Consider the following 27998-nt stretch of genomic DNA (forward strand, 5'->3'; position numbering starts at 1 on the left):
GACAGCAATAAGCCTCTCCGCTGCTATCGGGGCTGTGGCTCTGCTGACTGGGGCATATTTTTTAACTGACAGGGAGTTTGTAATATTGGAGAAAAAGAGTCTCAGTGTGAGTGGCCAGGTCAAAAGCACTGTGGATATAACGAACACATTTTTATGTGCACCTATAAATGGTAACGGAACATTAACTGCAAGCAACAGTAATTTCCCCCCACTTCTCCCCAGTCTGTCAGCAGCAAGCTGCTGCTCGCCCGCCCCTCCTGTGAGCAGATAATACACCAATAATTCCACTGATTAATGAACGACTGAAAGGTGATTGTATAAAAAGTCACAGGCACTCTTGTTTTAGATGGCAAATCTAAAACAAGAGTGCCGACTAAAACAAATCCGACTGACAAAATGTCTGAGTACTTGTGTTTAACCTGCAGTAAATAGGCAGATGTAATCACTAACTGCTGCAGTATCAAATTGCTGGTCTGCAAGTGTTTATGTAATGCAGGCCCCTGCATGAGTGGATCAAAGCAATATTGTACTGTGAGGGATGCGTCTGTGGAAGCAGGGTTACTGTGGAGTACATGCACCCAACTCCATCAGGGAAATGATTAAATTTCATTCTGTTGTGCTTAATAGTAAGGGATGTACATCCTCCTTCCCTGTTCAGTGTTCCCAAGAGGAAACCTGCATTTTCAGAGATTCTCACATCTGTGTGCTGTAATTGAATTGACTGTGACTCTAGCAGCATGAACCAAATGTACACTGGATGTTGCTCTTATCATTTAACACATCAGTCATAGGGGAAATATGGATGTGTCTTGCTGTGTATGTGTGCTGCAGCTTTGAATGTATCACCTCTTTGAATTATGAGTACTGACTGCAGCTATTAAAATCCCTTCTTCCCTGGCAAGCTCCAAATCAGCATTGTGTCTTTAATTGTACATATGCACTATATATGCACCGGGTTTCTTTGCTCAGCTACACCAACTGATGACAACAACAGATGCTCTGACCATCACTTCGACTGCTTCTCTGCATCACGCCAAAGAACTGATTCAGATTCAGAGCCGCTGTGATGTATGTGTAACAGGAGCAGATTCCGCTCAGTTCTCAGTTCTCCTTACAGTTAGAGAACAAGCCTTCGTAATTGGAACAATAAATCCTTGGGTAGAATTGATTTTGTTGTGCCACAGCAGTTTGCCTATGGGAAACGAGGCATTGATCCAAGGCCCCCTGATTTATGCTTATTTGAGTGGCACATATTTCACCTATAAACATAGTTTTCCCATTTATATGGGGATCAGTGTGTTCTGATGATAGGTGTTTTTATTTTTTTTCACCGTGATCAGTTTTCATTCATCATGCTAAGCTAAGCTAACATCTGCTGAGTGTCTTTATTTCCCTGGATCTCCACAGTTATCCTGATCTCTGTCAGGTCATATTTTATTCATACGTCTCCCACATGACCACACGTGGTCGCTGTTTGCCAGTCCTCCTGAAGCAGCCCCCTCTCTCCCGCTCTCTGTCCCTCCCCCTCCCTGCTCTCTGCTCGGCACAGCAGCGCGCTTCTCACTGCGCCTTGGATGCCGTGTGACCAGCAGCAGCAGCAGCAGCAGCAGTGAACGAAGAAGCCGTCCAGCAGCAAAAAAAAAACAAACAACACACGCCGTCAGCACACCAGCACTGCAAAAATAAAACCCAAACGATGACATTCTTACAGAAGCGACAGCAGCAAACATTTATTTGACAACTTCCGACCCCACACCTTGCCTTCGCCGCTGCCTGCTGTAAGTGGTAAGTGCACTGATTCCTCTTTTTTAATTTGCAGCGCATGCGGTGATCAGTTTCCGCACGGGGGGGGGGGGGGGCTGGGGGTGATATGATAGCGGTAGTGGACTGATATTCAGAACAATGCAATTAATAGCTGAGCAGACACGATCAGTGATATTTAAATGCATGGATCAAACTGCGCACAGATGTCTGACATTGTCTTAGATGTTGGAACGTGAATGTGTTGATGAGCTGATTAGTCTCATTTGGGAGTCTTGCTCTCTTCTCATCTCTGTAGCTTTCTTAGGCTGTAGCAGTGCAGGATGCACTCAGCTTACAGGTTCTACTTGAGACAATCCCATTAACTGTTTAAAGGGATTTATATGAGATGGCATGTACAAGATGACACACAGTAAGGCTCCTACATGTGATTGCAATGTTTACATTTGTACAAATCTTAATGTTTGAGCTTTTAAATATATTGTTATTTGTATTTACTTCAGAGGTCATATTGTTCCATTAATGGTAATTTCTTTAGGATTGCATGTGGTCAAATTTTGCAACAGTGCTACCTCATTTTTTCTTTCTTATGTGACAGCAGAGGGAGGGGAAGGGAGTGAAATGAGCATATTTTGAGATGCCTTTTCTTCCTGCAAGCGCTCAGGTCAGGCCAACTGCATGCTGAGGTGTGAGATTGTATCAGATGGTCGCATGCACACATGCACACAACACAACAATGTCTCGGCTCAGGCTGTGTTGCCCACCTGTGGATGGAAACACGTGACAGGGCCACCAAGCTCCATGTGACTTGACGGGGGGAACATAAGCATCTGAAATCTCTTTAAATATTTGTGACATAGCAGTTCTTAGTGTCATGCACAGGCAAAGAGCACTAAGTACATTAACTGGCACTAAAGGAGAAACGTTTTAAGTAGGAGGAGAATAGTTATCCATGTGCGTAACTCTTGAAATCCTTGCCTGAATAAGACGTGATCCTCGGAATAATCCATTGAGACAGAGTCGAGACGGTAAACGCTGAGAAGAGGCTCATCCTTGTGCTGTTGAAGGCCATGTTCCTGTCTATATTAGGCTTAACTCCAACATTGAAATGTGGTTTTATGAAGTACTCATGTAGCTTTGGTTGGATGTGGCAATACAAGTAGTAAGGCCCACAAACTTTAAGAGTAAAACCTTTACTTTAAAGGCCAAAGGCAAAGTCCAGTGCAACACACACACACACACACATATATATGCAGCGACACATCTGACCATACTTCAGATCTGTAGCTGTCCGCTGCTGGTCCTGGTGCTCTTTGAAATGAAAATCGAATGAAAACAACCAAGGGGCAGAGCAGACACTTATCATATTAATGAACAGGCTTCAGTGTGTGCGCCTGGCTGTGTCTTCCTATGTGTGTGTGTGTGTGTGCACGTGATGACAACCATCTGTAAGATACAATTCACCGGCCAACTGGTATGTATCATCAAAGAGGGCTGGCTGTTATTGGCTGACAATGAATGGTTGTGTTTAATGGTCGGCGTAGCGCCTCATATCCCACATCAAACTGGACTCGGTAATGAGACAGAATGGTCACACTGGATCTTAGCCTCATGGATGTGGATGTGGGATTGTTTTGGCTGACATTTTTAAAGTTGAAAGGAGTGTTGACGTTCTTTAAAATTGATGATAGGCTACATGGTCAGCAAAGGTGACCGCCACGGTATGCTTTCTAAGTACTTGATTGCTAGTTTGAGGCCTTGCTTTACCAGACATTTCTCCTCAGTGCTTTATCAGGGATGAAGAATGGAAAAAACATCCTCTGTATTTCTTTAAATCTCTTTAAGGTGCTGCTGAGTGATGGTGCATCTGCAGATTAGTGTCAGGTGCACTTTAGCTCTGGAGGGGCCCATTGGATTTCAGATAATATACTAGCTTTATGCTAGCCAGAGCTTACAGAAATGAATAAAACCAATATCACTGAATCATTCTGAAACAATCTGCACATATGTCAGTTCATTGTCTCAAAGTCATTGTACTGTTATCATATTATACGTGTATCCTTTTTAAAAAAAAGCAGATCTGTGTTACTGAATGCAAAAACAATTTGTTGTAGTTTGTGGTATATGTATACAATAATTGACCAATAGGAAGTGGGGCTTCTTCTTCTGTGTGCATTTTAAAGTGGACTTCATGATGTGAGGATTTAAACATTTGATGAGATGCATTTAAGTTATTCAGAAGAAAATATCCCAGTAACATGTATTTGTGTTTTAAAGCAGACAGCTTCATTTTCATATTGAAAAATAGAATAAATGCAGCCTTTAAAATACACTATTATTGATGGCTCCTACTGTTTAATGGTCAGACTGAACAGCAAAAGAGGCAAACAGTCCAGATCTGAGGTCAAGGTATAAAAGGGAGTGTGGAGAGAAATAGGCTAAAAGCTTTTGATAGAAGTCTTAAAAAAACCTAAGTGAGGAGAAAGATAAATATACAGCTCTTATCTTGTTCTGCTGCCGGATTTGACTGTGAGTCCAATACACACATCCCTCCAGAGGCTTTGCAGTAAATAACACGGAGATGAGCGCTCAGGTTGACCCTGAGTACAGCCGCCTCCCACTGCACCGCACACAGCCCATGCCTTCTAATCTGGCACTTGGTTATTTGACATGGTAAGTGGGGGTGAGAGTTCGTGTGCTGCTCCGCCCCAGGCCAGCTACCAGTATCCCAGGTGAGATGGAGGGATAGGAGGTGGGGGTGGCCGAGGGCTAGTGAGAGAGAGTCACTGACCACATTAGTCACCAGAGAAAGCAGGCCATGAGTCAGGAAAGCTCCCAGTCTCATCCATCATGCCCCTCTTAACCCACTTTCCTTCCAGCCCAGCCACTCTGACTTTTTATTTTGCTATTTTCTGCTGGCTCTCCATCCCTATGCTGCTGACAGAGTAACTTTGCCATCCTTCTTTTGATTGTGATAAAAAGGAGAAGGAGAAGAGGATGCCAAGAGAAACGTTCAGTGCCGGACAGATTGCAGGTTGCGGCAGAGGGATAAAAGCGAAGAAAGATTTTAGGGTCAACCCTTGCTGTGTGGTGAGGGAAGCAGTCGGGAAATGGGCTCTCTCTTACAGAACAGCTTTTACAATAAATATAACAATTAGAGGGGAGTTTGTTTACTCTGTGTAACTAAGGGAGATAAGGACACAGTGTGTCTCATTTTCATAGCAGATTCAGCATGGCGGTGTGTGGAGTGGAGACACACTTACACACTGTAAGCTGCTGAGACTACTGTGGGGTGACAAGTGATGATATGAGAAAGGTCTCACTTATCCAAAAGGCTGCTGGCTTGAAGCCAGGACAAGCTATTTGATTCATTGCTGTAATGAAAACACAATACTACAAGCTTATCTATCGAAGGATTGTCCTGGAAAACTGGGGATCAACATTTTAAAGACTACCGTGTAGTGATTTGATGGCTGTCTGTGTGGCTTAATGCCAGCCTTAGATACTAAGGTAATTGGGTCTGCATTAAATCAGTAGGTTGTATTATTATTTTTTTTATTTGATGATGTGTATGTCGTTGAATTAATATTTATCAGCTGATATTTGCCTTAAAAAGACGTTCTGTTACCCATTTGTTTGTTTACTGTGATGCCACTGGTCACAGACGTCTTCCATAATAGATTGTAATCGACCTCCGACAGGCTAATTTGACCCATAATTGTAGCTCTTGATAGAGAAAATGCAAACGTTCGCTTCACTGTCGCAGTTGATCCAGCATGATTCAGGCAGTTTGTACGAAAACGTGGTGTGACGGATCGAATTTGTGTCCGCTGTCACAAGGTGATGCTGCGGGAGAGACTCACTGACTCACCTCATTAAAGATTTTATTGGATAAGAATTTGATTGGGCCAATGGGAGAGGCAAAGCGAAAACTCCTTATGAACTCCTTTTTTTGTTCCAGTTCATCTCATGGCTGTTAGCATTCCATTCAGATTTGCACCAGGCAACGTATTGCTCCGCAAAGGGTGAAATGGGGAATTTGTGAATATTTAATGGTTTGGTGAAGAAATCAAATCAGTGTCTTTGCTGAGTGATACGGATCTTAATTCCAGACATTAGTGTCAATGCCCTGTGTCATTAAGTGGTGTGGGTCTGTCTTCTGCCACCTTCTGGCACGCACATTCAGTACAGCGTTATGTGTTTTTGCACTATGCTGAGTTCCCTCTGTGTGCGATTTTGTGTGTGATCCATTTTGGCTACCAGTCTTCCCACAGCCTGGCACTCTCACTCTCCTCCGTGTGTGTGTCAGTGTGTGTATCTGTAAAACCCGCCTTCTGTTTTCTCACCTCAAGAGACCCCTTATGATCGGAGAGATACATTAACCACACACACAAACACACACACACATAGCACCAGGCCAAGCACAATGGCAGCAGGCGCCGGGCCGACACATACAGTATCTGAACCTGGGATGTTTCCATGGTAGCCTTGACAGGAAGTGCATCGCAGCTCCTGCCTGTCCTTGTGCACTGCCAGTTGGAATTTTTCATTGTGAATTTGTATTTCTAGCTGTTTCACTCTTACACACATTGCAACATGTCCGGGATGTAAAATAAAAAAAAACATTATATGTACTATATATGTATTGTACATCTAATATTCACTACAGTTTATGGATCCAAGCATTTTTCAATCATCTTCTTTCAAATGACAAAAAGAGCATACCTGCTTGATAGACACCACCTCTCCCTCCTCCTTCTGTTAATTTAGTTGTGATTCAGCTCAGTTGACTTCTTTCTGTCCTCTAAGGGGAAATTAGCTTGCAGCTGCCAGAAACATTTGCAAAGGATGCGTCTAAACAGACTCATCCAAACGCCAAAAAAACCCAAACAATATTAAAAAGACAAGCTCACAGTTAGTACAAGCGACAGACAATGAGTAAAACAAATAGAAAATTGATTTGACTGTTGATTATTGAGATGTTTGTGAGTGGCCTGATAAGCTTTTCAGACATACAGTGAAATCTTTACCATCTGCTTTGCTAAATTGTAGGTTAATTAAGCGGGCAGCAGAAGCGGTGTGGCCTGCATACTAGAGAGCAACTTCAAAGAGGCTGTTAATGGATCGCTCAGCCATATCTAATTACAAGGTTGTGGCATTCGTGTTTATGGGGAGAAAGTGGAAAGAGAGATCCAGTTTTTGGTCTGTTTTATTTATTTTGTTTGTTTCTCTGCACCAGTTTTTAAGCTGTATCGCACTGCCAGCAGAGCATCATGCCTATTCTCAATTTTCAATAAAATATTGTCATCTACTCCAACTCAGCTGTGAATTGTTTCATAAATAGTTCCAAAACTTCCAGAACAAAAAAATCTCATTCACCTCTTGATGATGACACCATGCAACCAAAAGCAGCAGCTGAACCTTCTTTTTGTACATAAATAAAAAGTATTTTTTCTTCAATTTTCCTCTAAAATCGGTATCATACAAATTAAAAAGACTACATTGTTGACAGCAGGGGTCGTGCAATATGAAGATGGATTGTGTTAAGGTGTGTAGGAGGAGCTGAGAGCTTCCAGATTAGGGTGGTGGGGCCAGCTTGCTGACGGGAGGAGAAATAAATGAGCTCTGAGATGAGAAGTTAGAGAGCACAGAGACATATGGAGAGGGAGCTGTCTGGCAGAAAGATGAAGATAGATGGGATACGGATCTGCCTTTAGGTCCAGCACAACACTGGGGGAGAGAGGTGCATGGTGGCAAAACCAACAACAGTGACACTATTAGAGGCTGAATTACTTATTCTATTAACAGAACAGACAAGGCTATTTTAAATACATTTTACAACACAAGATAAGAGACTCTAAAATTGAGAAATGTTCTACTTAAAAAGAACAAGGCACACTTTGGGGAAATAGCTTGTCATTTGTGATTGAGTAAGGTTGATAATAATAATTCAGTGTTTTTTGGTCTGCCACCTCTGCCATTGAGAAATGGTCTGATAATACACAGAGGTTAGGAACTGCAGTCAGACGCTCTTTTTGTTGGTGCCACAGCTGCTACTTTCTTAATGGTGCACATTTGTCTCAAGACTCCTGTTGGCCAGCATCATGCTGATGGTTCTTCCCACTTGGTATACAGTCCAGAACTTTAAACCAAGTGCATGAGTAGTTTTCGGCTTGTTTGTCAGGCGACTACTGGTGGCACCCATGGGTCCTGGGAGGCAGATTGTGTTTACATATGCGGCTTGCAGTCTTGCTAAGCTAAGCTACTTGTCTCTAGGGTTTATCTTCAAGTGGAGCAACATCGACCTATTCCTTTACAGTACAGAATATCATCTGTGTGTCAAACTACAAATAAAAGTGTCACATTTTCTTCCCTCTCTTCCATTCACTGCATTATCTCTCACAAATTAGGCCACAGATTACAGTAGTGTCCATTCATTATGAAACATCTCTTCCTCCCACATTTCTCTCGCTCTTCTTCCTCTTTTCTCACTTGCTCTTCTCGATCCTCACGCTTCTCTGAAAGCAGAATTATTCTATTTATCCCCTTCTCTATCCCTCTTCCATCCTCATTTTATCTCCTGCTCCGCTTGCTTTGTGTTCAAAGTACAGAGGCCCCCCAAGAGAGCAAGGGAGGAGTGTGCATGGGCTGGAATAGAAAAGAGGAAAAGCAGGGAGAAGAAAGAGAGATGAGAAGAAAAAAAACACATGCTTACCTAGATTTGTGCTTTCACGCCCCTTCCCCTGTTCTACCTCGTATTTTCTTTCTATACCCCTTTTTAAGTCACAATAGCTGCTCTAGCGTCTAGTGTGTTGTAGAGGCTTATTATTATGAGATTTATTACAAAACTCAAAAATCTTTGGTAGTGTTGAATTTATTTCTACAAAAGTGCCATTCAGCAGAGTGTTTCGGGCTGGTTGTGCTGGTGTGACAGGGCAGAGCTGTGATGATGATTTACAGAGGCATCCGAAGCTGAGTGTTTGCATTTCTGTCTTCTGTCTAGAAGACACATCAGGGACAAAGACATTGTACTGTATATATACAGAAAATGATAGGAAGCATTTGTAGTATAAAGCATCCATGCCAGTTTCCTTATTATTGTGTAAAACTGTCCTTTAATCACACTTTGGGATGGAAATGTCTTTGCTGACATTCATAATCCTCAGATGAGTTCTTCTGACTTCAGCAGTGTATAATATTTAATTTCAAAATCACATACTTATATATGCACATATATTTGTATGCTTGTATCCAGACAATATTAAGTCTTCCCTGTAGTGGAATTATCATATTGCTATGCCTACTCCTGTTGTGGTGGCCCACAGGCAGTTACAATAATGCAACAATAAAATACTATAAAAATGCAATAAGCCAAATAAGAAAGCCTCCAAACTAGTTGCATTCCTACCGTCCTTAACATACTGTACTTGTGTGTTATACATGTACATGTGTACTTATGTGATGGATTATTAGAAAACTGTATGCTTAACTGCTCTAAGATTATCACAATGGTAAACATCATCATTGTTTGTATGTTAGCTAGCATTCAGGTGATGCCTGTATTTTGTTTAATCTTGCATATTGATGCATGTTGACACATATGGACATGAGTTAAACATGTGACAGTATTATTTACTTATTCAGTATTGCTGCAACCCTAAAATGATATGAAGGGGGAGCAGCAAAGAATGAGAACTATTGCAGAAGCATGATGTTGGCCACAGTGCCTCTGCATATTTAATGTGCCCTTTAGCTGTCGGTTTAGCCTCAGTGTAATCATGCTGATGTCGGGGGAGAGAGTAGGAAAGGAGTGAAGGACAAAAGTGAGATTATACTCATTTGTGGACACAATTTTTGTTGTTAAACTGCTTTCAGGATCCAGTTGTTGGCTCACTGTGACACTGTTAGGGCTTACTAGGACACTTGAGCAGAATAGAGGTACTGTTTATGTTACAGCTGTGCTCTTATAATATGTTTAAAAACAGCTCATAGGAACAGATGAACATCTGCACAGAAAGACTGATGTGTCTGTCAGGTAGATTTTGTGAAGTTTATCAGTGTGCGTGTGTGTGATGACTTTAGCATTATAGAGTTCATCATCTGTCAGTGTTTAAGGTCAAACAAAAAAATAATAGTCCAAAAAATAACAAACAAGACAAATACCACCTGACAGGGTCACCCCCTCAACAGCAGGCAAGCCCTGACAATTGTGTGTGTGTGTGTGTGTGTGAGCTGCAGGTTTATCTTACCTCATATGAACAGTCTGCTGCCATCTGCACTGTCCTCGCTTGCTGACCTTTGAGTTCTTTGTTTGTTTAGTTTGCAAAACTATCGGAGATCAAAAAGACTTTTAGAGTGTTTTATTTGGTGCTGCAGGAAGGAATTTCTGCTGCCTCAGCAGTAAATGAGGAATTTAATTGAAAACCAAACTGTGGTTGAAATTTAAACTCTGTGTCCTTCAGCTATGGGGAGCTGCTGAAAGACAAACTGTTACACTGTATTTTATTGGATCTACTGCATATTAGGAGGTCCTTCTATTTAAGCTGTTTCAATCTCACCTGATGTTTTTTCTCTCTTGTCCCCTTTGCTTTAAGCCCCGCTCCAACTTTACAGCCCCTCTCCCCACCCCCCACCCCCACCCCGAGCCCATCGGCCCTCCAGTCCAGCGGGACCATGATGCTCAGCAGCTCTGTGGAGGTGCCCAGCCCGGGTGGGATGAGTGGCCTTAGCGGGCTGAGCGCGGCGGCCCGGAACGTGGTGCGCTCCTCCAGCATCTCAGGGGCCATGTACAGCCTGGAAAAAAGTCCCAGCAGCGGGGGCCCAGACTCTGCATCGCTGGCTGGCAACAAGAAGCGACGCTCCAGTTTGGGTGCCAAGATGGTGGCCATCGTGGGGTTATCACAGTGGAGCAAGAGCACACAACAGCTCAACCAGCAAGGTGAGTTCACAGACTGAGCTGTTTTTTATTGGACTTCTTTGTATTGATTCTTCTTTCTGATGTTGGTACTTTTATAATTATGGCTAATTTGCATACACACAGCCAGCCAATTTACCAGCCAGATCAGCCTCTGGAGTTTGGATGAATTGTTTGCTACATTAGGTAGTAACATTAGTTAGTGTGAGTCAAAGCACCCAGGAGTGAGAGAATATGTCCCAGAAAAATAAAATCTTCAGGTTTCATTTGATTTCTTTTTTTTTTTTTAATTTCCAATATAACAATAAACAATAAACACTGGTTAGTACATGTGCAGAGCTTCAAATTCCTACATATTGGACAATAAATCATACTTTATAGTTGATAGATATTCATCTTTTTTTTAAAATTGAGTTTAGATTTTAGCCCTGTGATAGATTGGTGACCTATTCAGGGTGTAACCCGCCTCTCACCCATAGATAGCTGGGATAGGCTCCAGCCCCCCTGCACTGCAGGATAGAGCAGGTTCAGATAATGGATAGATGGATGGAGTTTAGATTTTAAGCTCCTTTTAAGCTCTTTTGTAAATAAATCTTCAAATATTCTTTACCATGTAGCTTGACTTCATTTCAAAATATTCCCTGTGCTTCCAAAACTATCTAATACCCTCCTGCAATTGTTGAAATGATACTAACACCGGTGAAACAGAACAATGAGTGTTTTAGTGCATGCACAATAGCATTACCATAATCCACTCCAAAGGGCATTTGGTGGTGAAATGATTTAATTATAATACCTGTTATATCTTATTCAACAAGCTCTCAGTGGCTTTACCTTTCGTGGTATTATTGTTGTAATGAGTCCCTTCACAAAGCTGCAGCATCACTGTGCTCTAAACTCTGTGAAGTGGGTTTGCAGCATAGCATCAAATACTGCACGCATGGCGGCTGTAGGGCCATGATAGTGGCAATACGTTCTAATATGTCTCCCATGGCGTATAATTACAGAGCCTGTGCAGCTGCAACAAACCCACTCATCCCTGGTGGAAAGGAGTGAAAACATGTCACACACTGGGACGTGGTAAAAGCTGAGAGGCAGGAGATGCATCTCATTCCAATGTAGTTACATGTTTTCTTCATCCTGCTGCCTGTATATAGAAAACATGGTGTTCATCTTCTCGGATCTGTTGAGAATGTTCTGCTTCTGTAACCTTTTACAGAGCAGTGTGTTCATGCCTGCATGTTTTTTTCTGCTTCTTTACACTCGTTTTGGTTATGCAGTTTGTGGGTCTTTCTCACTGAGAATATAAGAAAAGCCTCATTTGGATTTTTTAGCTTGAGAATAAACAAAATTCTACAAATATTGGGTTATTTTGATGCAATTTTAATAACACTGTTTGTGTCAGAGAACTTTTGATGGGCACATTGTATGGATTATGTGATCAATTGGTTAATGGAGGAAATAATTGTTCAGTGCTACAATCCAAACAACCACTCTAGGCATTACAATGACATCTCAGTAGGGAACCTCCCTGAAGGGGAGCTTTCTGCTGAGTTTGATGCTGGTGTGTGTGTGTGTATGTTTATGTGTGTGTACTTCCCGCAGCTCACTCTGATCTAAAAACTATGCAGTGACTTACTAGAGTAGTTTTTAGACACTTGGTTTTATCTAAAGTAAGTGATTAATAAAAGTTCTGTTTTTTTATTTGATTGTTTAGCATTAGCTCTGCTTTGTAAGTCACTGCAACATAACTGTGGACCCTAATTTTAATGTAAGATACATTAAACTGCTGCACTGCTTGTCATTTTAATTAATCTGTCACTGTAACTTCACACATGCTGGGAAAACACAATCATTTACATGTACTGCAGTTATGCAAATACTGTATAATTATCCTGTATCATTACCTGTTTTTTTAAACCCACTAGTTTGAGGTGCTGTTGCACTGGTGACACACACAGAGGCTGCTCCACTCAGGCACAGCTGACACTTGTCTGACGCAGGGAGAGCTGTCGATATTTTCACCACAGGGGCTTTCGTGTCTCTGCGGTTGTGGTGATGAGAAGAGCACAATGTGTGGATGAGGAGGCTAGGAGGGGCTGAGGAGGAAGAGAAGGAGGAAGGGGAGACGAGGGGTGTGTCTAAATTTAGATGTTCTCAGCTGCCAGAGGAGCACATCGCGCCTAGAACAAAATCACACTACCATGCACCACTCCCTCTTCTTCTCATCTCACCACCTCTCTCTCTGCATCAGAGCTACTGGTAGTTTCCTCCCTGTGCAGGCAACAGGTTTCGAGACCTTTGAGATTAGATATGAATAACCAAATGTCTTATTTTTCAGAGGTATGTAAATTCTTAGTAAAAAAATCTAGTAAATTGGCTAGATGTGCTTATATAAGCACGAAGAGTGACAGTTTAATCAGTGCTCAATAGATTTTAAATTTGGAACAAGAGAATGCTGATGTTGGATTGCTGCTCATTATTGGCACATTGGCAGTATTGGTGTATTGGAAACAGTCAAATCAATACCCTGAACTAAACCAGCCAAGGTAGACTCAGACAGTCAACAGTCCAATTGATTTAGGTGTAAATTGAATCACAGTCTTGGCCTTTTATGTAAAATTCACACAGAAAGGTTATGTCACAGCACTACTAAGAAGGAGCCTGTTTTTAGGTTGACTTGAAACCTGTTGCTGAAGAAGAACACATTTTGTTTACTACATGACCCAGTGAGACCCACTCTAATCTGTTTTTACCTCAAAATCCACATCAGCTCGATGGCGATGCACTGACCCAGACAGAAGGAGAGGCTCACATAGCCACAGAAACACATTCTTTCCCGCTTGGTCAGGTTCGATCATTGTCTTTTCTGTTCTGGTGGTCATTAATGGCCCAGTCCAGTCAGCTGTCCATGCTTTGTGTTCCGAGTGACACATGCATTGCTGGGCTGATGGTGGTGGGTCGACGCTGCTGGCAGGTGGCGAACCTTAAAGTGAACCTTTAAGCACACTGCAAAGTCTATTAAATGCATTCACATTCATTACTCTCAACATTCTCTTTTTTTGATGTCTTTGCTCTGCTTTAGGAACTAAAAATCGATTTCCTTTGGATAGATTTGCTACCATTAGTAATGTAATTTTATAGACCGATAGTAAACAAAAAGAGGATAACAGAGAAGATGTTTCATCAATGAGACAGCTGAAGATGTAGAACAAAAAAAGTGAAAAGAGACAGTGGGAAATCTGTCAGTATCTCACCATTAAAGGGCTATTAGGTGGTAATGTGGTTATGGTGTTGTTATTGTGTCAGAGCTCCTGCAGGGTATGTTCTTGGCGTGCATCATTTTGTGAATTGGACCCTGTAAATTCACAACCATCAGCAAAAACTCTCTCAGTAAGATCTTAGGCAAGCCATTCGGTTGCATTTGTCCAAACAGGAATCACATTCAATTGTTAAAATAATAAATTAAAAGCGCCCTGTTTAAAACGTGGATGTTGTGAATTGGGTCAAACCCTTAGTCTTGCATGCACTGAGTTAGCCTGCAGTTAAGCACCTGTTACCTCTGCTCATTATTTTACCAATTGGTTCTCATTCCAGCAGTTCCCTTGACTCATTCTTATTGTTGCATTGGATCAGCCTGACCGCCAAAATTTAGAGATTAATCTGTGACATCCCAAGTACTTTGGTATCATATTGGAAGTCTTGTACATTTTTTCATTTTTGTCCCCAGCAGATTCTTTTTCACACCTTTGGCTCCCAGCTGGCTTTCACCAGGGGTCACACACTTACTTCAGACTCCCTAGCCAGGTGTTGGCAGCTCTTTGGACCATTATGCGTGGTTATAGTTGGTTTTGCCATATGTATCCCCTTAAAGTAGAGTAGCTGGTGTTATGTCTTTTTGTCAGGCCCATCACCTGAGACCAGTCTGGCTCTTTTAAACCTGCTGGGAGCTAAAACTCCCTGCGGCACAGCACTCAAGGTCTTTGGTAACAGCAGAAGGAGAAAGAAAAAAAGAAATCACAGTGAAAATTGGTCTTAGACAAGAATGAAAAAATTCTGTCCTTGGCTACAAACTCCCACTTAAGCATCCTAATAAGTACAAACTGATTTTGGATGTCTAAAGTAGGACAAGGACACGTTCTTAGACTTGTCAACATATTCAGACAACAGCTGAGACTTCTTTGTCAGTGCTTGTAATTGTGCCTCCCAGGCGAAAAGTTTGAGGGGTTATAACTCGTCAAATGTATTTAATAATAACCTTTTGTGCATTTTCTCATTCATTTGACTAGCCTTAGGACTTATCACTTAAAAATGTGAAAAACAGGGTGAAGTTATCACTGAATTGTGATATAAACCTGGTTAAAATAAGCTTACATAAATTCTTTGTGTCAGTACACACGTATGGTGTGTTGAATAAGAAGTGCTTCTATTTAAAACTTCCTTATACAGGCTATTTTCATACATTCCTACAGTCATGGTGTGCGTTTTTCTTCAAAATGCTCCTCACAATGTTCCATTCATAGCTTTGCCTCCCACTGTAGCATTGTGCCATTATTCTAGGTTTTGTAACAGGCAAGTGTTGCGGATGGCATTTTGGTTTTGACTGTGTTCTATTTATTACCTGCTATTATTAGTATCAGTGAGGAGAAAGCGCGCGCGCGCACACACACACACACGCGCATTAACAGTTTCCCAGGTTTAACGGGTGAGTCACTCCTCCGCTGAACGCGGTCTTATCTCCTGAGAAGGTTTATCCATGACTGTGAAAACAGAGCCAGCAGAGCGGCTCCCAGTACACCATCCATCTGCACGGGGCTCCCAGAAACAAGCAACGCTGATGAGATGCAGTGCACCAGGAGAGTAAGATTAAAGGAAAACCAGGCGCAGATATGTGTGTGTGTGTTTGGAGATCGTCCCAGTGAAAGGCTACACACACAGAGACACAAACACACACAATCTCCATAATATATGTGTGTGTTTGGCTGGTGCACATTCACACTCAATTGCTTCACTCGTCTCTGCTCCATTTAGTTCTCTCAACCCACTCAACACCCATCCTTTTCTTTTCTCAACCTCACTTTCATTTCCTTTAAATATCCTTTTTTATTTTAATGCTCGTTCTGTGTGTTTATTTCTACGCTGCAGCTGGAAGAACACCAGAGACGCAGAAAAGAAACAGAGACAGAGGAGTACAAATGTCTGACACAGGAAGAGAATACTTCTTAGCTTGCTTATTAAACTGATTCCAACTTTGTTCTGAGAGCAATAGCAGTCATATTTCTGGGTCTATTATTGTCAGGCAAACATTGTTGAGTTGGCTGACCGTGACTGTAGCTGCACGCAGGGTTACACAATGTCCAGCACTTCTATTCAACAAAAGAACTTTGTTCATTTGTTGTAAGATTGACCTGAAAAGTTTGAAAACTCTCGTTTCCATGTTGGTTTAAAATGGTGTCTGTTTAGCTTTTGCTTTATCTTTTCTGGTCATATTCATCCTGTGTATCTCTTTGTACTGGTTATGGGAACATTGTGCTCGCCATGTTGAGATAGCTCTGTTGAACAGGCTGATGTGATGCAGAGGGGAGATAGTCAAGGAAGCTGAGGGGGTTGTGTTTGTATCTAGAAGATGCAAGGATATCATGTTCTAGATGCAGTTCGACACAAATAACAAAACTGTACATCTTAAATATTGTTATTGTAGACAGTGCTGAGTCTTTTCTTTCATATTTGCTATTCCTACTAACCCCTTATTACAGGACATGCTTTGTATTATTTAAGAATTTAAGATCATTTCTGTTGAATGATGAATGATGGGTTTTTTATGCAAGCTGTCTAGGACAAAAAGATAAAGAAAGACAGACTAAAGGCCACATTCAATCTCTATATGTCTTCTACTCTGTGCTTTTAAAGAGTAGAACTGGCGTTTTAGTACTCAGGGTGTTTTTGGGGTGAGTCACTCATGCCCTACTTCTAGCTCTGTTTCTGAGTCACAGCTAGGAAACACACTTTAGGAATTTTGGCAGTCATATTTTGGAAAGCTTACAGTGATCATATCCTTCGAGGGAAAACTCACCTCTAAAGAGAAATTCTTGCACGTCAGGCAGCTCAGAAAAGGCTCAACAAAATGAGCACCAGTGGATAAAGAGCTGTGAAATTGTTGGAAAATAAGAAAGAATGTTCAATCTCTGCAGAGAATGGTAACACTGAGCTGCCCTTTTATAATAATAAGTAGGTTTTCACGGGATGGCTACACTTAGTCATATCCACTACGGCTAATAAAAATATCCTTTGTGTCTGTAAACAGCTATTTCAGGTGAAACTGCTGCTTCATTGCAAGCTCACCTCTCCTTCCCCTCCTTTTCTTTTGATGCACATTAAGTCGGTGGCTGTCCTGACACATACGAAGTAAAACCTTACTCGCATGTCTAAAAGCTTTCTCTTTCAACTCGCGCTTCTCATTGCTACCAAACACCAGCTAAGCTGACCAGTGTTCACTTTCATCTCTCCACTTACTGTGCCCTCTTTATGTCCCCCCCAGCTCGCTGACAGCTTAATTTTCCCCTCTACTTTATCTATCTTCCCTTCGTCTTCATCTCTTTTGCTCTCTTTTACTCAGAGCAGATCTATCACATTCTCTCGATCTCGCCCACCAACTCATTCGTACTCGATGATCTATTCTTAGCCAGACAGAGAGGCGAAACATTTGGCTGCGTTCTTTGGGACTGTGTGTTTGTGTAGCTTCTGAATGTACAATACTGTCTCAGAAAAGCCAACATGTCTGCAATGTTGATATTCAAGGCATAAATTGTAGCCTCAAGGCAGGAGTGCATTAACCCTGCAGTCCTTCTAATGACCAGCAGGGGTTCCTATTTGGTTAATTACATCAATAAATTTAATACGTTTATCTCATCTGCTGGTTTTTAAGTCCTCCTCACTAGAGCATGGTGCTGTCTTTGTCAATGATGGTAGCATTTAGAGTAAATCAGAAGGATCGTCTCCACATGTTTCATTCTCCAACTCCATCTTCTCATTAAATATGGTCCACTCCGTTTGCACAAACACAGCCACTGCTGACACTCAGGTGGTGGAGCAGGTTGTCCATGAAGTGCAAGGTTGGTGATTTGCGACCAAAAATTCACAAACAAATAGATGACTACATCCATTTTTTAGGTTTAAGTACTTTAAATTACTTCTGGAGTCTTGACGTGTTGTATCGGTGTGTAGCTCTCTCTCACTCAATGACAACACAGATCATGTATTTACAGCCTTAGTGGTTTCATAAAACAGAGCCAGCTGAGATGTTATTTCACAAGTACATGTTGGCATTACTGGCAACTACCACTAATAGAGTAAGAGCTCTCTTGATTAGCAACAAAGATCGAAAATGAGTAAGAGCACTTAGTGCCACCCCAGCAAGGCTGTAAGGGGCAGTCTGTGTCACTGAGCTTAAAAATGTGTGTGTGATGAGTCACCATGTTGTGTGTGTGTACATATGTGTATAAAAGACCTATAATCAGGGTGTCATTACCACGCCTCTCCACATAGTGCAGTAAACACACTCTTACATGCGCTACATGTCTGCTGCTGTATGGAAAAGGTGGAGAGGGAGAACTGCTTTTTGGTGCATAGAAGCAACTCACTCACACACACACACACACCACTAATAATTCCTTCTCAGCCAGCGCGAACATAGAGTACAGGCAGATTGATTTCTAAATCTGTTTCATGGCACGGAGACTGCTGCTGCACTGCAGGAAACACTGACCCAAGGCATAGTTTTTAGACTTAAATATTATCTTGAGCACAAAAAAATCAGCATGTTATAGAGAGAATTTCCCTGATTATTAGTCTTAATAAGCCTGCTTTTACTTGACACTGTAACCTAAACCATCAGTACTTCTGTCAGTCAGCTCACATCATTTCTTCTCATCTGCTTCTCTCCTTTAAACTGTGCTGCTATCTTGCATCATTTGGTCATCAGCTGCAGATTTGAGTAATCAAGAGGAAATTACATCTGAATTAGATTATGCTTTCCCTCGCTGTAATTAATTGCCATTAGACAAGAGCCTGTATGGCATATTAACTCACTGACAGACATCCTGCCATACATGAGGGCTTCAGATTTCAAGAAACCATTTCCTATGCAATGCTGTGCTGAGAAAGGCTAATCGCTTCACATTGACCACTCCCCGGCTTATTCCCATGCATTATCATTAAAGAGAGAGACTAACACTTCGAATACGGGATTACACTAACCCTTTCAGCTGTGTTTAGTTGTTTTGTTATACTTTATTTGTGGTAAATACGGTAACAGAAAAACGGGGCGCCGGCAGTGTTTTATAAATGCTTGAATTATAGAGGATAAAGATTTGTAGGAAGAACACAAACAGGAAGAAACATCAGCATAATATTAACATTACTGTAATTCATTTACTTTCTTACTGTGCGTAGTCTAAGAAGGTTGATGCTTAGGTTGAGGCGTAGCATAAAGACTGACTTCTGTGTCAGATGAAATTCAAATCTACCTACTAGCTCTAATAAAATGCACAAATTTACATGCAGCTTTAAGTTGACAAAAATGTTTGATGCGATGACGTATTGATCAGGCCCCATTTTACGCATGTCATCATTAGCTTTGGTCCCTGTTTAAATCATAAAATCGCACCTTATTGTGCTGTGGTCATATTTTTCCCTTACTTTGTAAAAAGATCTCGGTACTCTTAAGTACTATTCTATTCTGATGGATTTGGGCTGCCAGCCTGGTTTCCCAATAGTCGGATGCCCCTTGCACTCTGCAGTGGATGAGAGGGAATCAATAAAAACAGTGAATCATAGACGATGATGATTTGTTTCTACTGAGTCTAATTGAAAAAAGATTTGTGCAGTAATTTCCAAGAGCTTAAATCGAGGCAACTGGACTCAAGGATTGTTTTTTGAAGACGTTTCGCGCCAGTTGCCCCAGTTGCTCTATGACCTGGATGAATGAGAGCATCCACAGATATATTTGTGCAGTAAATTTTTGCTGTCGCATCTGCAGGAAGCTCCTGAGTATCGTCATGTAAACACAAATACACAGATGATAAACTTGATTATCTTATGTGTAAATGCTTTTTCTGAATATGATAAAACCCAGAACAAAGCACAAAACTATGACATTTATATTCATGTAAATGCATCTGGCCAATAAATAGTAAACACTAAGAACACTTTTTTTGAACAGATTAAGCAAGTGCTCTATTATGTGTTAATTTGGTTTAATACCTGCAGACAAACGTAGCTGTTTCCACTTTTTCCACTGTTTCTGTACTGCTGGTTCATAATTGCACAGCACACATGAAAGTTGTGTTTTTCCAATCTAGGGTACTTCCTAAATAATTTGAACCACTCCTTAACACTTAAAACATTACCATGGAGTAACTTGTGTCCACCAGTTGTTATCAGTATCAGACTACATGCTGCAGAGTCGAGGTGTGAGTACTAAAAGAGCTGACCTCACTTTTTGAAAGTTATCTTTATTGACACTAAAACAGTGTGATTCATTAATATGGATCTTGAGTCACATAACTATATATATATATATATATATATATATATATATATATATATGTATATATATATATATAAAACCTCATGTCTTACTTAAGCATCTACCTTGAGTCTTTGTCCAAATTTAGCAGGGGTCCAGTGTTAAAGATACCACAACAGATCTTTCATCTCCAACACCCATGCTTGGTTACTGTTGCTATGCATGGTGGATCATTGCCGTCACCGGTGCATCCAATACGCATGTCGGTGCAGCCAGGGAGTCTAAAAACAGCATTCTATATTACAGCTTATAATGAGAAAGGCTTCATCAGTGTTCTTTCCAAATGTCAGAGCAGCTTTAATGATCTACTGCACACACACACATCCACAGAGAAGCTATGTATCATGTATGAGTGTGTGTGTGTATACACTCGCAGTGCGTGGCTCTTTTCTGCATTGTTGGCATTTTGGGTAATCCCACCTTTCTTTATTTCCCTCTCTGCTGTTAATTCTTTCCACTGAAGCTGTACATTCTTTCCATCCCCACCACCTCTGTCAATCGCACATCATCTCCTCCCTGTGAGCTGCTCCTGCCTCTCCACCATTATTATCTGACATGTTAGTTGCATAAGTAGCTTCAACAAACAGCTGGTTTTTATACACAAAAGAAAAGTTTTGCTTGCTTCCCTGCACATTTTATAGGTGTATGCATTTTATCAGTCATCACAGTGAAGCCAACAGAAGACTTTAAACAGAGACATTTTCCTATAACACAATAAAGCACTATAGATGTAATATTGTTATTCTAGCTGCTCAAATGGCATAAATGTCAGGCAACCTCTAATTACCTCTTCAAGGAAGTGTGTGTATTTGATGTTAGCACTGTATTACAAAGTTAGTTCAGCAGCAGAACAGGAGAAATACTTTCAATAATTCATGGGGTGCAGTGGGAAATAGGATAAGGGTTGGGGATTCAAGGTGGAAGACAGGAAAACTAGGAGTAAAAAAGGGGAAAACAAAACTAAGATTGAATGATTCAGGCAGGCAGATAAAACTGTGGAAAGTGTATCAGTGTAAAAGAAAAAAAGGAGGAGGGGGAACAGAGATAAGGAAAGGATAACAAGCAAACAAATTGCTGAGGATAAAGAGCTGCAATAAAAGAAATGCGACTTTTGGGAGGTATGACTTAGTGACAGAGCTGATTAATTTTGGAGAGGGAAATATGAGCAAAGAAAGACACAGAGTGAGAGGGGAAAAGGCTTATGAGCGAACATGCCGGCCGGGGCTCTTGGTGCAATGCAGAAGGCATTGCCATGGAAACGAACAGAGGGAAGGCGCAGACGAGGAGGAGGGGATTAAATAGGAAGGAAGAGATTGCTGCTTCGCACCCTGGGGGAGGGGGGGGGGCTGTTTTGATTAGATGGGAGGAGCCAACAGACAAATGAGTAACAAGTGTGCGTATCAACCTTCCTTTAGTTTCATACTTCACATGTCCTACTTGTGCATTTATTCTTGAGGATGTTTTGACAGGTTAACACATCTGACTGCCACAGTGCTTCAAATGCACTTGTTGCCTAATTATGTTTAAAGAGCAATAATATTATTGTTCTAAAACACTTGTGTGGTTTAATTAAGAGAGTTGGGGTAAGTGTTGCAGTAAGGGTGTTGGTCCAGGTTTAAAGTGCATGAGTAGAGTGTCAGGGAAGTGTTGATTCAATAAATTAATTAAACAAAAAAAAGTGATGGGGAATGAGCCTGTCGCCATGGCGCCAGTTGTCTCAGGTGGCATTGTCTGGGTCCAGATCCGAGGGCGGGGGTTGTCATGGCAGCAGGAGTGCATGGAGCTTGTCTGGGTGTCATACTACAAACACACACACACACACTGTCTGTTAGAAGTATTCTTGACTGCAAGATTATAAATAGACGGCAGCAGAAGGCAGAACCCCTCTCCTCATCGTCGACACCCATGGGACCCTATCATCTTCCTCCTCACCCATTTCACCTCAACACTTGTCCTACCTCTACTGTGTGACTCCTCATCCCCTCGTTCAAAGCCCTCTGTCCTCATCTCTCCACCCCCCCCTTCCGAAGTATAGTGGCTTTGTTTGCTATCTGTTTATCTCCATAGAGATGTGATGATGCAGGGTGTCTGTTGTTGTCATGGCAATGAGATGGGTATGGTGGGGAGGCTTAATAAGATTCCAGTTTCTCAGGATAATGAAATGGGGATGGCTGTACCTGGGTGTGTGTTTAACCAGCACGAATGAGCAGCAGCTTGTTAAAACTCTCCTCTCACTGCACCATTCAACTATTTGGGCTCCTATAGAGAAGAGATACAGGTTTCTACAGCAACCACAACTGCAGTCATGATGCGATGCGCAGCCGCAATGCTGGAATGGAGGAAGTTAACTAGTTAGCTGCTTGTTGCTTTTCTATCCAGTGATTTACTCCAGAACTAACATGTGCAGGGAAGTGGAAAACTTATAATCCCTGCTCCATAAAGCCTGCATGTGAAAGGGGTCTCCCAGAAATTAGCCTGAGACTGTGTAGAGGTCTTAATAACACAGGCTTTGCTGACATGATGTCTGAATTTACACCAGTGCTGTCTAGTTACATTTTGTTTAAATGGGTGTGCATGTCTATATTGCTTATTGTTTATTCTTTGTCCACAAGTGTTTTTTCTAGTATACCTAAAATAGGTATGTGTGTGTGTGTATAAATATAACTAACACTCAACGCCATTGTTGTCCTAGCGTTCCTCTCTTCACTCTTTATGCTATATGGCAGTGCCTTCTCAATGTTTGTCCAATTAGGTGAGCCTGTTGTGTTCTTCATGTTGGCAAACACCAGCTTAAAATGAATGTCAACCATTTAATTGACTTATCATTTGAGCTCTGGTATAAATGTGTGGGAAGTGTGTGTAAAAATATGACATGTTAACCTCTGCTGCCATGATCCTGAGAACTCTGGGTAATACAGCATAAAAGAGAGAGAGAGAGACAAAGGTGGGAGCATGCAACGGATGTCTGCATGAGTGCACAAGCCTACATCCTGAACCCAAGTCACTGCTATACGTTTCCAGCAGCTCCAGTCACACAGCGATACAGAGTGTCATTACAGGGGATGATGTCCTGAAAGCTTCTTCTGGGGTTAGCAGCTCTCCAGCTCGCTCCCATTCGAACAGTGTCAGCAGAGCTGTAAAGCCTCTTCGTCGCTGTCGTCTGCTCTCAGCCTCCTGACTTTCCTACTCCGCCACACACAGCACTTCTCATGTTGCTTATTGTTCACATAAGTGGTTGCTCAGGAGTACCCATATAAGCCTATTGCCCCCTACTCACAACAGCCATTGCAGTATGGGCTTGACTTGTTTCAGATGTAGTAATACCTCTGAAGTGGAGTTATTTTTTGGTAGTGCAGGGACATCCCAGTGGATATTAGGTGAGATTGCCTTTTCGCTTGAGTGAACTAGTTTCAAATATATCGCAGAGAGATGGGTGCTCCCAAAGAGAAGTTACTTCCTCTTTATTTTTGAAGGGTAGTTTTGAAAAAGCAAACATTTTGGATAGCTTTTTTAAAGCCAGTCCCACAGCAAAATATAAGTTTGCTGGAAACATACTATACAACTATTCTCAGTCAATCCTTCTTAAAGGTCACATAAATGCATATGATATTTTTGCAAAATGTACAGACAAGCAGATCCATGAGGAGCTTATGATGCAGACGCTGGTCCTGTGTATTACCTGACTTCCTTATCAGACAGACTCTATGACTTCCTGTGATTATTATGCTTAGTGGATTATCCTGCTGGAATAAGGGCACTTAAAGAGGGAGTTGTGACCTCTGCGTGTGTTTCAGACGGTGGGACAAAGAAGCTTCGCAGCACCATCCGGCGGAGCACAGAGACCGGCATTGCAGTCGAGATGAGGAACCGGGTGACACGGCAGGGCAGCAAGGACTCAACAGATGGCAGCACCAACTCAAATAGCTCTGACGGAACGTGCGTGTCCACTCTTGCACTGTACCACTCAGTGAATCTATAAATAATATCCATCCCTCCATACTGATCCTGTTTTCTCTCTGTCTCAGGTTTGTCTTCCCTACCACACGCCTGGGGCCTGAGAGCCAGTTCAGTGACTTTCTGGATGGACTAGGCCCCGCTCAGATTGTAGGCCGGCAAACGCTAGCTACACCCCCCATGGGTAAGGAAAGATGGAAGTAGACCAGCATTGCCATCTCATTCCCTTATAAAATGTGATACAAAAGGTTTAACTTAATGTGACTCATCTCTTTCTTTTCATTGTACACATTTAAGACTTCTATTTGAAACAATCTTTTTAGTCACATTCAGTTCTTTGTAGCCTTTTACCAAAGCTCCTAGATCCACAGCAGCATCTAAAAATACCACACAATCCTCATGTATTCACTCTGCATAAATACAGTTATTCTTGCATGAGGTATAAATGTTTCATGCAAAGGTCAGTGGTTATGAAAAAACAACAAGCCAGAGCTCCACCACACCTGATGGTGAGGACAGTAGTCTTGCAGCTTTGTGTTGCCCTCTGCTGTCAGACAGCCACTCTTGCATCTTTTTCTTGCTGGTTAATGGAGCACCACAGAACTCAGACAAATCTGGTTACCTGGACACTCTTTGGTTATTTTAGCGTGATTACTCTCATTATTGGATGGTCAGAGGTGTTTTTTCTCTTTTTGCAGGGGATGTCCATGTAGGCATGGTAGACAGAGGAGGGCAGCTGGAGGTGGAGATCAACCAAGCCAGAGGGTTGATCCCCAAACCAGGCTCCAAGAACATACCAGGTACTCACTTCCTGTGCTTACTAAAGCCAATATTCTGTTGACTTAGCGACCCAGGAGGGTCACAGTTTTTTTTTTTGGTTATTTTTCCTGCAGCGACCTACGTGAAGGTGTACGTCCTGGAGAACGGCATGTGTTTGGCCAAGAAGAAAACCAAAGTAGTGAAGAAGACTCTGGACCCCACCTACCAGCAGGCTCTGTTATTTGATGAAAGTCCTCAGGGCAAAGTCTTACAGGTAGTTTTTTTTTTTTAGTTTTTCTAGCATTGATTTTTTTTTTAAGTCGTTTTATTATGAAATAGGCCTCACCCTTTTCTACATTAATCCCAATTGCTATAAAGCCTTTAATAAATGTGGATTAAAATATTTGACTCTTCTCCAGGTAATAGTGTGGGGGGATTATGGGCGAATGGACCACAAGTGCTTCATGGGAATGGCCCAGATCCTTCTGGAGGACTTGGACCTGTCTGCCACAGTCAGTGGCTGGTACAAGCTGTTCCCTACCTCCTCTCTGGCAGACCCCAGCATCGGACCCCTCACCAGACGTCTCTCCCAGTCCTCCCTGGAGAGCGCCACCAGCCCCTCGTGCACCTAGGCACCCACAACACACTCACATGCACGAGCGCAGGCAGAGTCACACAGACACAGACACACGTACTGTATATACACAACAACTGTATTTGACAGGTAGGCGTACACACACATAAAGAAACACACACATACACCCTTGTGCTCCTGTGCAGGACGTAATCTCATCTACATTAACACACTTGCTGCCAGATCCTTTACTGGACACTGTACATTCATATTCTCACCCACTGATCAGTGATAAAACAATTAGCCAATCCAACTCAAAGTCAACATGAGTTACCTGAACATGTAGCACTTTTCACCCATCACCATTTCAAACCATGAAGCCAGGGTTCACCGGGTGCCATGTCCTGCATTCCAACCTAATTTCAGTGGCACGACTCATCACAGGGCCATCCTGATGCCAGTTTCTAAACACTCTATGCCAAACTAAGAAAAAAAACTTTATTTTTTAAAACCAAAGCAATTGTTATTGTTGTTATTATTATTAGTAGTTGAACTAGTATTCAATATAAAGTATGGATATGTAGCAGAGTCGATGACTTAGATGTAATGCAAAAAAATAGAAGATACACACAAACACACACACAGACACACACACAAAAGAATGAAAGGCCAAACACATAAACATACCTACAGGCTTGGATAATCACATAATGGTAATTATGTGAGGTAGCAACACTGCTATACTATAATTTTCACAGGGCAGAGTTTATATATAGATATATATGTGTATATATATATATCTAAATAGATAGTTAAATACTTATTTGTGTTTATATATGTAACGGCTGCATTCTGCATGTTTGCTTGCGAGACATTTTAAAGTGCTTAAATCTTTTTATTTAGCTTGCCTTGACCAATGTAACAGGAGTATAGTGCTGCTTTTTATTTGCGATCTGTCTAGAGAAAAGAGCACTGCACTGAGTTAGGGAGAAAGATGGGGCTTTGGTGACAGGGTGGCTATCATCGCTATCTGCAGAAGAAGAGAACAAATTACTCAGCCAGCCACACATTCGTTGATGAACACATCTTCAGTCCTGCCGTCACATTTACACATCGGACTGCTGTGCCACAGGCGCTCCGGGATATCTGACAACCTCTAGTCTTGGGTTCTTGTGTTCACTAGCTCTCTCTCTCTCTCTACCAGCACCTAGACTTGTTTGAACTTCCTGTTGATTTCCCCATTTTGATGTCACCTTTTCTTCCTACTTGACAAAAGGATGCAGGGAGATGGCGAGCGAGCCTCTGCCTCTCTAACACAGGCAAACACGCACACAGCTGGTATCAACTACAACCTTTAACCTTCCTACTTTCTCTTTTGTCACTGGTTTCTGTCACACTGACTGTAATTAAATGTGTTATAAATGTGTAAACATGTATTTTAATTCCAAATGAGTTCCTATTATAAGCCAGTAACCTGCCATTCACGGTAGTCTTACTTGTTTCAGGGGGCAATATGTCAATAATGCATCCTTCAGCTTTTTATATTTCCTGTCTGATGGTGTGTTTGTGTTTAAGATAGCACTTTACTGTAAAATATCTATCATCTTTAAATTCTGAACTTTCAGTTTATTTTTTATTTTATTCAGTCACACTGCATCTCTGAATATTCGCATTTCAGCGTTGAATTGCAACACAAGTGTGTTTTTTTTTCATTGCAGCATAGAGGCTCATTATAACAGCCGAAACAGGTCACTTTAGCCTGAACAATCAAAATTTGCAAAAACTAAAACTTGAATATTCTTAGTCAAAAACCAATGAGTAAAAGTGAAATCTCTTTGAGTCTCAACATGTCTTTAAAATTCATTGATGTTGTGACCAGCAAATGACAAAGTGTCCTGTTGTGGCTCTTTTTGTTAAAGGACCAGTGTGTATGATTTAGTGGCATCTAGTGGTGAGGTTGCAAATTGCAACCGGCTATGATTGAGTGGCTTCGAGACTGTAGAAGTGGTGCAACATGATAAAACACATAATCATTGTAAAAGAAGGCTGCCACATGTAAAGACAGACAACAGCCTCAGACTGTGGGCTATTAGGATCTTACATGTGTTTATGAGCTAACATTTGGTTTTATCACAACCATATGTCTTGATGTCTGCATACATGGCTTGTCCCAGTCTATGTCTTTCTGCAAAAAGGGAAATTCCGAGGCATTTTTACTTCTCAGCACCTCAGACCAACACAACTTCTGCGCTCCTTGAACTTTGGATAACGGGATCTCTGTCATTCTTACATTTTTTGGAGAGGGGGGGACGATGGTTGTTTTTTGACCCCCCCCCATCATGTACACAACCCTTTGTAAAAGTACTGTCAAGGTCTCAGTTCCAATTTGTTTGATGTTTTGGAGCTATTCCTGGCTGAATCTGTACTTGTATGGTCATATGTATATGAAG

At 41.7% G+C, this 27998-nt stretch overlaps 1 protein-coding gene across 1 annotated transcript; it reads left to right on the plus strand.

Annotated features, from left to right (window-relative positions):
* Positions 1-1640: 1640 nt before the first annotated feature.
* Positions 1641-26303, plus strand: rims3 (regulating synaptic membrane exocytosis 3). The gene is made up of 7 exons (XM_028429216.1): positions 1641-1785; positions 10356-10699; positions 24056-24197; positions 24287-24399; positions 24914-25015; positions 25109-25248; positions 25394-26303. The coding sequence occupies exons 2-7, from the start codon at positions 10435-10437 to the stop codon at positions 25604-25606; spliced, it is 975 nt and encodes a 324-aa protein (XP_028285017.1). The 5' UTR covers positions 1641-1785; positions 10356-10434; the 3' UTR covers positions 25607-26303.
* The last annotated feature ends 1695 nt before the right edge of the window (positions 26304-27998 follow it).

Source organism: Parambassis ranga, chromosome 2 (genome assembly GCF_900634625.1).
Source record: "Parambassis ranga chromosome 2, fParRan2.1, whole genome shotgun sequence".
Classification (NCBI taxonomy): Eukaryota; Metazoa; Chordata; class Actinopteri; family Ambassidae; genus Parambassis; species Parambassis ranga.